The sequence below is a fragment of the Phyllobates terribilis genome, unplaced genomic scaffold (genome assembly GCF_046119375.1).
Source record: "Phyllobates terribilis strain yellow unplaced genomic scaffold, ASM4611937v1 Scaffold_9__5_contigs__length_417890890, whole genome shotgun sequence".
NCBI lineage: Eukaryota > Metazoa > Chordata > Amphibia > Anura > Dendrobatidae > Phyllobates > Phyllobates terribilis.
In genome coordinates, this window is record NW_027362769.1 from 48,673,799 (window position 1) to 48,687,211 (window position 13,413).

At 44.1% G+C, this 13,413-nt stretch overlaps 1 protein-coding gene across 3 annotated transcripts in view; it reads left to right on the forward strand.

The window, feature by feature from the left end:
* RAPH1 (Ras association (RalGDS/AF-6) and pleckstrin homology domains 1) overlaps positions 1 to 13,413 on the forward strand; it is a 177,060-nt gene that overhangs the window by 145,035 nt on the left and 18,612 nt on the right. For all 3 annotated transcript variants that reach the window (XM_073646406.1, XM_073646405.1, XM_073646407.1), the window contains 3 exons: positions 5,457 to 5,522; positions 8,089 to 8,232; positions 11,098 to 11,208. In XM_073646406.1, coding sequence (XP_073502507.1) covers positions 5,457 to 5,522; positions 8,089 to 8,232; positions 11,098 to 11,208 — 321 coding nt within the window. The remainder of the gene's footprint in view (positions 1 to 5,456; positions 5,523 to 8,088; positions 8,233 to 11,097; positions 11,209 to 13,413) is intronic.

Consider the following 13,413-nt stretch of genomic DNA (forward strand, 5'->3'; position numbering starts at 1 on the left):
TTATCTCCTCAGGACTCCTCCCCTGGTTTACCGATGTCCTCTTTTCAGCTCCAACAGCCAAAATCCAGTGTTCTTTGAGCTCGCGGAGACTCTTCACTTACCCCAAAATGCAGTGGGAATATGCAAATTATCTCCTCAGGACTCCTCCCCTGGTTTACCGATGTCCTCTTTTCAGCTCCAACAGCCAAAATCCAGTGTTCTTTGAGCTCGCGGAGACTCTTCACTTACCCCAAAATGCAGTGGGAATATGCAAATTATCTCCTCAGGACTCCTCCCCTGGTTTACCGATGTCCTCTTTTCAGCTCCAACAGCCAAAATCCAGTGTTCTTTGAGCTCGCGGAGACTCTTCACTTACCCCAAAATGCAGTGGGAATATGCAAATTATCTCCTCAGGACTCCTCCCCTGGTTTACCGATGTCCTCTTTTCAGCTCCAACAGCCAAAATCCAGTGTTCTTTGAGCTCGCGGAGACTCTTCACTTACCCCAAAATGCAGTGGGAATATGCAAATTATCTCCTCAGGACTCCTCCCCTGGTTTACCGATGTCCTCTTTTCAGCTCCAACAGCCAAAATCCAGTGTTCTTTGAGCTCGCGGAGACTCTTCACTTACCCCAAAATGCAGTGGGAATATGCAAATTATCTCCTCAGGACTCCTCCCCTGGTTTACCGATGTCCTCTTTTCAGCTCCAACAGCCAAAATCCAGTGTTCTTTGAGCTCGCGGAGACTCTTCACTTACCCCAAAATGCAGTGGGAATATGCAAATTATCTCCTCAGGACTCCTCCCCTGGTTTACCGATGTCCTCTTTTCAGCTCCAACAGCCAAAATCCAGTGTTCTTTGAGCTCGCGGAGACTCTTCACTTACCCCAAAATGCAGTGGGAATATGCAAATTATCTCCTCAGGACTCCTCCCCTGGTTTACCGATGTCCTCTTTTCAGCTCCAACAGCCAAAATCCAGTGTTCTTTGAGCTCGCGGAGACTCTTCACTTACCCCAAAATGCAGTGGGAATATGCAAATTATCTCCTCAGGACTCCTCCCCTGGTTTACCGATGTCCTCTTTTCAGCTCCAACAGCCAAAATCCAGTGTTCTTTGAGCTCGCGGAGACTCTTCACTTACCCCAAAATGCAGTGGGAATATGCAAATTATCTCCTCAGGACTCCTCCCCTGGTTTACCGATGTCCTCTTTTCAGCTCCAACAGCCAAAATCCAGTGTTCTTTGAGCTCGCGGAGACTCTTCACTTACCCCAAAATGCAGTGGGAATATGCAAATTATCTCCTCAGGACTCCTCCCCTGGTTTACCGATGTCCTCTTTTCAGCTCCAACAGCCAAAATCCAGTGTTCTTTGAGCTCGCGGAGACTCTTCACTTACCCCAAAATGCAGTGGGAATATGCAAATTATCTCCTCAGGACTCCTCCCCTGGTTTACCGATGTCCTCTTTTCAGCTCCAACAGCCAAAATCCAGTGTTCTTTGAGCTCGCGGAGACTCTTCACTTACCCCAAAATGCAGTGGGAATATGCAAATTATCTCCTCAGGACTCCTCCCCTGGTTTACCGATGTCCTCTTTTCAGCTCCAACAGCCAAAATCCAGTGTTCTTTGAGCTCGCGGAGACTCTTCACTTACCCCAAAATGCAGTGGGAATATGCAAATTATCTCCTCAGGACTCCTCCCCTGGTTTACCGATGTCCTCTTTTCAGCTCCAACAGCCAAAATCCAGTGTTCTTTGAGCTCGCGGAGACTCTTCACTTACCCCAAAATGCAGTGGGAATATGCAAATTATCTCCTCAGGACTCCTCCCCTGGTTTACCGATGTCCTCTTTTCAGCTCCAACAGCCAAAATCCAGTGTTCTTTGAGCTCGCGGAGACTCTTCACTTACCCCAAAATGCAGTGGGAATATGCAAATTATCTCCTCAGGACTCCTCCCCTGGTTTACCGATGTCCTCTTTTCAGCTCCAACAGCCAAAATCCAGTGTTCTTTGAGCTCGCGGAGACTCTTCACTTACCCCAAAATGCAGTGGGAATATGCAAATTATCTCCTCAGGACTCCTCCCCTGGTTTACCGATGTCCTCTTTTCAGCTCCAACAGCCAAAATCCAGTGTTCTTTGAGCTCGCGGAGACTCTTCACTTACCCCAAAATGCAGTGGGAATATGCAAATTATCTCCTCAGGACTCCTCCCCTGGTTTACCGATGTCCTCTTTTCAGCTCCAACAGCCAAAATCCAGTGTTCTTTGAGCTCGCGGAGACTCTTCACTTACCCCAAAATGCAGTGGGAATATGCAAATTATCTCCTCAGGACTCCTCCCCTGGTTTACCGATGTCCTCTTTTCAGCTCCAACAGCCAAAATCCAGTGTTCTTTGAGCTCGCGGAGACTCTTCACTTACCCCAAAATGCAGTGGGAATATGCAAATTATCTCCTCAGGACTCCTCCCCTGGTTTACCGATGTCCTCTTTTCAGCTCCAACAGCCAAAATCCAGTGTTCTTTGAGCTCGCGGAGACTCTTCACTTACCCCAAAATGCAGTGGGAATATGCAAATTATCTCCTCAGGACTCCTCCCCTGGTTTACCGATGTCCTCTTTTCAGCTCCAACAGCCAAAATCCAGTGTTCTTTGAGCTCGCGGAGACTCTTCACTTACCCCAAAATGCAGTGGGAATATGCAAATTATCTCCTCAGGACTCCTCCCCTGGTTTACCGATGTCCTCTTTTCAGCTCCAACAGCCAAAATCCAGTGTTCTTTGAGCTCGCGGAGACTCTTCACTTACCCCAAAATGCAGTGGGAATATGCAAATTATCTCCTCAGGACTCCTCCCCTGGTTTACCGATGTCCTCTTTTCAGCTCCAACAGCCAAAATCCAGTGTTCTTTGAGCTCGCGGAGACTCTTCACTTACCCCAAAATGCAGTGGGAATATGCAAATTATCTCCTCAGGACTCCTCCCCTGGTTTGCAGATGTTGATCATGCGCACTACCACTACATTATTTCTAATGGGATTGCCGGAGATCAGCCGAGTACAGCGTCCGGCAGCCTTTGGCGGTCCCATTAAGAGTTAATGCACATGGTCGACCACCGCTCCATTCACTTGAGGCTTTTCGGGATCACTGGTGTCTGCAGTGGTCGGACCCTAAAGCCCCCGTCTCACATAGCGAGATCGCTAGCGAGATCGCTGCTGTGTCACGGTTTTGGTGACGCAACAGCGACCTCACCAGCGATGTCGCTATGTGTGACACTTTGCAGCGATCAGGCCCCTGCTGTGAGGTCGCTGATCGCTGCAAAGTGTCCTGGACCATTTTTTGGTCGTTGCTCTCCCGCTGGTCAGCACACATCGCTGTGTGTGACCAGCGGGAGCAGCGATCAGGCTGTGGTAACCATGATAAACATCGGGTTACTAGGGGCACACGCGCACCTAGTAACCCATTGTTTATCATGGTTACGAGCCTGCTAAAGTGAGCGGTAACCTCCCGCTCACTGTAGCAGAGTGGTAACCATGATAAACAACGGGTTACTAGGTGCGCGTGTGCCCCTAGTAACCCGATGTTTACCATAGTTACCAGCCTGCTCCTGCTTCAGCTGGCTCGTAACCAGGAGCAGGACATCGTGGAACGATTCTTTCCACGATGTTGGTGCTCCCCTGATCGCTGGTGAGCCTGCCTGTTTGACAGCTCACCAGCGACCACATAGCGACGCAGCAACGATCACTGACAGGTCGTATCGTTGCAGCGTCGCTAAGTGTGACGGGGCCTTAAGCGATCAGACCATTATCTCCTATCTCAAAGTTGGGGGATAACTTTCAAACTTGAGAATACCCCTCTAAGGCCTCAGATTCAGACTTGTCAATTTCAGCTGCTGAAATTTGTTTTAGAAGTGCCTCCTATAGCATTCAGCACCCTGGGTACATGCCTGCCCCACAAACAACCCCTTCTCTTAGTTAAACCCCTGTGTATCCTTACTACAAGGCTTAATGAACTGTGCACTACTGGAAAAAAACGCTTTTGAGTGCGTCAAGTATGCAGAATAAAATTAGAAAAAAAGCATACTTACCTCCTGGACCGGCACCACTTCTCTGCTCCCAAGCTCTGTGTCCCCTGGCAATCTCCTGACAATGTTTATGCCACATTAGTGCTGCAGCCTATCATTCGCCACTGATGGGCTGCAGCCTTAATAGTTCCATGAGGCTGCGTGCCCACTATGCGTTTTTCAAGCGTTTTTGCCACGTAATTTCCGCAGCGAGAACGCTTAAAAACGCTTGGTAATATGTGCCCCATGGTCCCCAATGATAATCCGCATGTGCTGTGCACATGCTGCGGAAATTTCCGCTGCGGATTATCATTGCGGAAAAATACACAGCATGTCCATTAATTTTGCGGACACACAGCGTAATCGCCGCCATTGACTTGCATTGGACAACGTGACATCCGTATCACTGCATCTGTACATGCGGATATCAATGATCAATGTGCGGATGGTAACCGGGTTTGGAGAAGATGAGACTCTCCTCCAGACCTGGGTACCATAGAACCTGTAAAAAAAAGAATTTAAAATAAACCTGTCACATGACTCAATGACTTCACCGCAGGTCCTTCACACCACCGCGAGCCGCCCAAAACACCGGACGCAGCGGGGAAAACACCGGGAAGACATCAGAAGGTAAGTATAGTCTTTTTTTTTTTTTTTTTTTTTACTAACTTGGACACACTACTATAAATCCATGCCGTTTGCATGGATTTATATAGCGTGACCAAGTTGTCAACCACTTTCCAAGTGATGCTAAAATTGCTTGGAAAAGCGCTTGATAACCCGCATGCAGAAATGCATGCAAAATCACTTGACAAACGCTTATACCTGGCGGGAAAAACGCATGTAAAATCCACATGAATTTTTCCTGCCAGGGAGAAGCGGAAAAAATATGCAGCATTTCTGCTTCGTGGGCACATAGCCTTAAACTGCTCATCCGCTGCAGCGTTCATGTGACATAAACAATGTCACAAGATCACTGGGGGACACAGCACTCAAACTAAGGAGAGGCGTCAGTCCAGGAGGTAGATGTGCTTTTTTGCTTATTGTATTCAACACAAAGGGAGGCATTAAATAGGGGTTGACCAATAATGCACAACAACTTTTAAAAGTAAGTTGGAACATTTAGACTGAGCGGGTAAGATAACTTATTAAAGTCCTGTATTTCCTAAAAGGGCCATCTTTGGGTAGCGGGCCGACTTGGGCCCCGTGGCCAGCGGGCCGACTTGGGCCCCGTGGCCAGCGGGCCGACTTGGGCCCTGTGGGCAGTTATGCCATCCTGTAGAAAGAATGATTCCAGCTTGTATATATGTAACTGTTGAGTCTTGATTTCAGCATATTGCACGTGTGGGTTGCTATATAAATAACTTTTTATTTTTGCTTAATCTTTTTTCCAAAATGCAGATGGACTCATGACTCATGATTTTTTTTTCTTTCAGAACTATCTTTTAGGAAGAAAAGAGACTTCGGAGATGGCTGATAGAAATAAAGAAGTCTTATTAGAGGTGAGTGTCAATCTTCTAACACCCTCATGGCCATTCCTAAAAGTATTCCCATCCTGTCAATCAAATTGTTTCCCTCTGTTCTATAACTTGTAAACTATCAAAGGTGCCATTCATCCCATCATCAATGTCACCCTCTCTGTCCTCCTAAGCACATATACATATAATGTAGTAAGGATAATCTGTTTCTTCTGTGGATGATCTTTTTTTTCTACAGCTGTATAAAATGTGATCCGTATATGTCCACCATCATTCCTATATGTGTATATGGTGTTTGTTTTGTTAACCCATTTTGAGATGGAAGTGGGGTCAGGGTCCAGCCAGTGTCTTGCGATAAGACTTTTGGCTGCGTTTAGAAAGTGAGTTATTATAATGTAGTTATTGATAGGTTGGTGCTGAGGATGAAGGTTGAGTAGAATTAGTGAGGGAGTTAGGGGGAATGGGGTATTGAGAACTTTCCCTATGTGTATATAATTTTTTCCAGAAGGGTGTGATCTTAGTACAGTTGTACCAAATATGAGAAGGTATTCCAAGTTCTGAGTTACATCTCTAACAGTTGGATGAGTGAGAGTTGTCTATTTTCTTAAGAATATCTGGTGTTTTATACCATCTTGATTTGATGTTTAATTGAAGGAGAAATGGTGTGTATGTCCTTTAGTTTTTTTGTAGCTTCCTCTGGTCTAAGGGTTATATTTAGTTGTTTCTCCCATTTGTTGATAAATTGGGGAATTTCCCCTGAGTCACATAGTTTTATATATTTTGGAGATTATTTTTTTATTTTCGTTTGTTTTTATAAGAAGATTTTGTGTTGGATTATCTACTAGCCTGCTCAAGATATCTGGTATATGGATTCTAATTGTTTCTTTGAGAATTACCAGTTCTGAGTCTGTAAGTTTGATGTCGTTAAAGCTTTTATCTTACTTGTGGAAAGAACATTGTTTTCTTTAATTAACTGGCCGATTCGCATGTTTAAACTGTTAAAGGATTTTCAAAAAGTATTTAACAGTTTTTTGTTAACTGAGGACTGATGATGGGATGCTTGAGGCCCCCAAACACATTAGGGGGCTCTTGGCAAAATGATCGTTTCACGACAGCAATCCCGGCCCTCTGTCCCATACACCTGAGCACTCATTCAGCCGAGCGCTCCTGTGTTCTCTGAGAAAGCAGCCAACACACATCTCACCCGGCAACGTATCTCCGGAAGACTGAAGCTATCAACAGTCCCTAATTGAACTTGCCCAATCGACGTCTCCTCCAACAATCACTTGGCTGTGTTCCCATATACGTTGGAGTGTCGGCCGAACTGTCAATATCGGCTGGTGCTATCAACATGTGTATGAAGGGCTTAAAGGGGTATTCCCATCTCCAAGATCCTATCCCAATATGTAGTAGGTGTAATAATAGTAGCAAATACCTCCAATTAGAAATATAGTATAGTTCTTCTGATTTGCTATGTTGCTTACCCCACGTGCAGGGCATTGCAGTAATTTAGGTATCCATGGTTATGACCATTCATAGTGTGACAGTTGTTAGTGGTCGTAACCATGGATAGCGAAACTACTGCAATGCCCTGCACATGGGGGAAGTGACATAGATAATCAGAAGGACTATACTACATTTCTAATTGGAGGTATTTGCTGATATTATTATTACACCTACTACACATTGGGATAGGATCTTGGAGATGGGAAAACCCCTCTAAATCCAAGATCTCCAGCACTATACAGCAGATCAGTAATGACGGAGACCTTTTTACTTGTTGTAATGCACAAAGGCACATCTGGATAGCAAGGGAGAGACGGTGTCTGTGCTTTTTCACGCAGTTACATTTTAACCTCTCTATCCAATTGTTTCTTGTCTGGCAAACAGACTTTTATTAACTTCTCATAAGGAAAATCAAAAAGTAAAGCCAGCTGCAATGTGTTATAGATATGGAATATAATCTCAAAGGCAAGGGGCTGTAACTAAAAGGCTCCTATGTATGACATGACTGTGCGGTCTATTGTGGAGTGCAGGTAACCCAGCGCACAATGCCATACCTGGCGAAAAGCTAGGGGGATCTTATTTTGGAGCTTGGTCATGTTCAGCGTACTGGGGTGTGAGACCAGTCGTTAGAATGAAGCCCTCTGATTTTTAAAGGGCTTATGCAGCTATGTTATGGTAGGATAGCAAATGACGTTTTGTGCTTCCCTGAATCCTATCAGGGAGGATAGGATTAAATCATTTAACTGTGTAAGATCCAGCAACGGGAACATTCGCTATAAACTTCATAAAGACCCTGTGTATGAGAGTATAAAGCCTAGATAGCACAAGGATGTATTCTATAATACGATCAGCGGTTAAAGGCCTTTTATCTCCTAAAAAGCACATGACTATGAATGTGGCATTTCTTTGATCCAGCAATCTTAGAGTGCCTTCCCAGCCCCACATGGTGGACACATGTCAGGGTTTGTGATACTTCCACTCTTCTCTACTCTGAGCCCCACCCTTACAGCTAAACTATTGTCAATGTGAACAGTCCAGACACAGAAATCTTCTGGATTTGGTTAATTCTGTCTTCTGTCTGCAGGAATGCTTCTGCGGTAGCTCAGTCACTGTCCCAGAAATAGAGGGGGTCCTGTGGCTGAAGGATGATGGGAAAAAGTCCTGGAAGAAGAGATATTTCCTGCTCAGAGCATCTGGCATTTACTATGTACCAAAAGGGAAAGCAAAGGTGAGGAATTATAGTCGTCACTAAGCACAGAGCTAAAATTGTACTTCCCATTTAACAAGTTACAACCATTTATAACATTGGCCTGTGTAAGCGGTAAAGAGTAACTTTGCAATATATCTTATTAGAGAAATCTACTTCTGTCTCCTCCGGGACTGAGCATTCATTCTCAAAATTCTCTGGTCACAGGTAAAATCTTTTTTCAGTGACTATAGATTTTCCCATTCTTGAGACAGTTGGTGCTCATAAAGTTCTATGGCGAGGGGAGAGAGGAGCTTAGAGGCAGACACAGACCTGCTGCTCCTGGCTCTACTGAAACAGCTGCCTGAGAAATAAGAATTGCAAATGACCTCTTCAGAGGAAGAGAACAAGGTCTCTACTGCCACCTATTGGAAGTAGTAACCATATAATTCTACCTAAAAACCTAACCAAACAGTCTTAACGGTTATTAAAAAGATGGTTGTATGAATAATCAGCATATCAAAAAAATACAGACACATAGGAGATATGAGAAATACACTATAATTTTATTAGTACAAAATACAGTACAGACCAAAAGTTTGGACATACCTTCTCATTTAAAGATTTTTCTGTATTTTCATGACTATGAAAATTGTACATTCACACTGAAGGCATCAAAACTATGAATTAACTCATGTGGAATTATATACTTAACAAAAAAGTGTGAAACAACTGAAAATATGTCTTATATTCTAGGTTCTTCAAAGTAGCCACCTTTTGCTTTGATGACTGCTTTGCACACTCTTGGCATTCTCTTGATGAGCTTCAAGAGGTAGTCACCGGAAATGGTTTTCCAACAATCTTGAAGGAGTTCCCAGAGATGCTTAGCACTTGTTGGCCCTTTTGCCTTCACTCTGCGGTCCAGCTCACCCCAAACCATCTCGATTGGGTTCAGGTCTGGTCACTGTGGAGGACAGGTCATCTGGCGTAGCACCCCATCACTCTCCTTGTTGGTCAAATAGCCCTTACACAGCCTGGAGGTGTGTTTGGGGTCATTGTCCTGTTGAAAAATAAATGATGGTCCAACTAAACGCAAACCGGATGGAATACCATGCCGCTGCAAGATGCTGTGGTAGCCATGCTGGTTCAGTATGCCTTCAATTTTGAATAAATCCCCAACAGTGTCACCAGCAAAGCACCCCCACACCATCACACCTCCTCCTCCATGCTTCACGGTGGGAACCAGGCATGTAGAGTCCATCCGTTCACCTTTTCTGCGTCGCACAAAGACACGGTGGTTGGAACCAAAAATCTCAAATTTGGACTCATCAGACCAAAGCACAGATTTCCACTGGTCTAATGTCCATTCCTTGTGTTCTTTAGCCCAAACAAGTCTCTTCTGCTTGTTGCCTGTCCTTAGCAGAGGTTTCCTAGCAGCTATTTTACCATGAAGGCCTGCTGCACAAAGTCTCCTCTTAACAGTTGTTGTAGAGATGTGTCTGCTGCTAGACCTCTGTGTGGCATTGACCTGGTCTCTTATCTGAGCTGCTGTTAACCTGCGATTTCTGAGGCTGGTGACTTGGATAAACTTATCCTCAGAAGCAGAGGTGACTCTTGGTCTTCCTTTCCTGGGGCGGTCCTCATGTGAGCCAGTTTCTTTGTAGCGCTTGATGGTTTTTACAACTGCACTTGGGGACACTTTCAAAGTTTGCCAAATTTTTCGGACTGACTGACCTTCATTTCTTAAAGTAATGATGGCCACTTGTTTTTCTTAGCTGCTTTTTTCTTGCCATAATACAAATTCTAACAGTCTATTCAGTAGGACTATCAGCTGTGTATCCACCAGACTTCTGCACAACACAACTGATGGTCCCAACCCCATTTATAAGGCAAGAAATCCCACTTATTAAACCTGACAGGGCACACCTGTGAAGTGAAAACCATTTCCGGTGACTACCTCTTGAAGCTCATCAAGAGAATGCCAAGAGTGTGCAAAGCAGTCCTCAAAGCAAAAGGTGGCTACTTTGAAGAACCTAGAATATAAGACATATTTTCAGTTGTTTCACACTTTTTTGTTAAGTATATAATTCCACATGTGTTAATTCATAGTTTTGATGCCTTCAGTGTGAATGTACGATTTTCATAGTCATGAAAATACAGAAAAATCTTTCAATGAGAAGGTGTGTCCAAACTTTTGGTCTGTATTGTATATTAGTAAAGATATCACATAATGGGTGTTGGGAGAGAACAGCTAAAACCATAGTGGGATATGATGGACAGAATCCCAACAGGTGACATGAAGGATCTCATTGATGGTCCCAGGTTACTATAAATGTCCCATGGACTATAGATGGACAGATAAAACACACGGATATAGCAAAGACTCAGCAGTTCTAGGTATATATAAAGTTATAAGTGAATGAATGTGACATGGCAGCTATAGGTAAAATTACAGATAAATAGGTGTCACATGGCAGTTGAAAATAGTCCAGCGTGTATAATGAATATATGGACTATTATACACAAGCTACAATACAAGCATAGCTGCGACCAGCAAACCATAAAATAATCTGATAATGATGGCACAATTTGCTGAATAATAAATCAGATACCAACTTTTCTCAAATACCTTGAGTTGTGGTGGGGAACCTGGGACTAGACAGAGCGATCAACCAAGCGCTAATCTCTGTCCCGTCAGCTGGGGTCCTTCAAGATCGATACGTGGGGGACACATTGTATATGAAGTAGTAAAGCCCGATGGAGACAATGTGCATGTTTGTTTTTTTATTTCCAGCTTCTTTTATAAACCTTTCCTTAAAATCTTCTGCTTGGAAAACACATTGATGTTTTTTTAATTGCCTAACTTGCCTCCTTGCTGCCAGTCTAACAGTACCTTCTTGTTATTAGGCATCTCGAGACCTCGTCTGCTTCCTTCAGCTGGATCATGTCAATGTTTACTATGGTCAGGAGTATCGGAGCAAATACAAAGCTCCCACAGACTACTGCCTGGTATTAAAGGTAACGTCTTATTACTGCCGCTCAGTAATTACCCCTCAGGCTGGAATGTACTGAAAAGAGATTATGGAACACATTCCATCTCATCTACTTGGCAAAAACAACGTTGTTTATTACAGAAGGAACGGGATTGTTTTATTTGCAGCTTGTGGAATTTTATTGGCCACTGAGGCTTCAGTTTTTCATATCAGAAGGGGAATTTGCAGCGTAATCTTCGAGGAGTCGTGTCGTGGAGCCATGTTCTGTGGCTATACTGACACTTAGTGGTGACGATGCTGCATTACAACCACCATGGCCAAAGAGTTGTCTCCACTCAGAAAATCTTTATTTCCAGCTGCAGTTGGTTATAAAAAAAACAAACACAAAATGTGCTTTACTCGCTGTCCCTGCGTCCAGCACTGGCTCTCCACCTCTGCTCCCGGTGTCCGGTATTGGCTGCTGCGCTTGCATCATGTCGACAGTATGGCTGCCAATCTGTGAGCTCAGCTGCTCTGATTGGGGCATTCCTTCTGAACAGGAAGAGCAGCTAAGCTCACTTATTGGCTTGCTTCATTGTTGACGTAAAGTCATCGCCTCAGTCAGTACTGAACACTGGACAATCCCTTTAAACGGGTTTTCCACTTTCAAGAAAGTTGACAACCAGATGCTTCAAAACACCTGAAATAGCAAACGGACCAAGGTGTTCACTCTCCCACTGTCCCGCGCCCACTCCCTGTCACTGCCCTGGTCTCATTGTTTAGGCAGTGGAGGAGACATCACTTAAACAATGCACATCACCACTGCCGCCAATCCATGACTTATGCCGTCTACCTAGGCATAGATGCTGAGCTCAATGATTGGCTGCAACAATGATCTGCGCAGTTGGTGTGATGTCACCACTGCAGCCAAAACACTCGGTGCTGGATCAAGGAGAGTGAGTACCTGATCTGTTTTGTTAGTTTAGGTATTTTATAGCATTTGGGGTTCACTTTCTCTTAATATTACACATTAGACTAACATTGGCCAAACCCACCATTATCGACTGTCTAATGTGTATGAAGACCTCCCGACTGTCCCCTGATGGATGGAGGCTGGGGAGATAAGGATCCAGCATGTCCGATTTTGGACTGCCAACCTTTATTCTCTCTAAGGCCACGGCTCCACTATCAGTATTTGGTCAGTATTTTTACTCAGGAGTGGGAGCCAAAACCAGGAGTGGGTGATAAATACAAAATTGGTGACTTGTTTCTATTCTACCTTTTCTCTGATTGTTCCTCACCTGGTTTTGGCTTACAAATACTGATGTAAAATACTGACCAAATACTGATAGTGGGTCTGTGGCCTTAGAGAAAAACTCTTGTACTAGAGATGCAATCCTATAAATATTTGGAGTGTTAACCCCTGAAGAAGAAATCATACAACTAGATGACTTATAATAGAATAAAACATGATCATTGTATGCAGTGGGGTATTTTGCCCATACATTTTACCTTCACCAATAAGGCCACCGCAATGTGCGCATGCAAATTGAACCTTCGGTCCGCTTACGTCCCCCTAAGGCATCCATCTTATACAGTACGGGTCGCTGACGTCATAGGAAACTTTTCCTTTGACCCGCACTGTCATCAGGATGGCCAGAAGTGACGTACCTGTGGCCGGGGACCCGCATCGAATTCGCTGATTTCAAAACCGACAGCTGATGATAGACACCTGGAATAAGGGTATATATTGTCATACTTCCACACACCCTCCACACTGCCCCCCCAAGGAAGCCCAACGCGCATAGCGTGCGTCAGGGCGACACCACGAACGTGTACATCACATCTAGCAGCATGAGTAAGCATTACACTGTTATACAAGTTAGGTCTTATGGATTAAGCTTGACTATACTTTTTTTCAAATCTGCTTACTGTCTTTACAATGTATCATGAAACTGTGATTCTTGATTACTATATTTTGACTTGTACATCACACATTGTTCCTTAATCTGGCTGATACTAGAGAGTCCTACGCAGCGACGAGGCTCTACTTTTTTTTGTGCATTCTCATTATCCCTTCCCTTACTGCCACCCTACAATTATACTCCCCATGGCCACCTGTCACGTTCGTTTGTCTATTGTATCCTCACCTTATACCCATTTGTAGTTGTCTATTACCTGTATTTTAATGAATTCAATAAAATTTATCATCATGTTTTATACTATTATAAATCATCTACTTGTATGATTA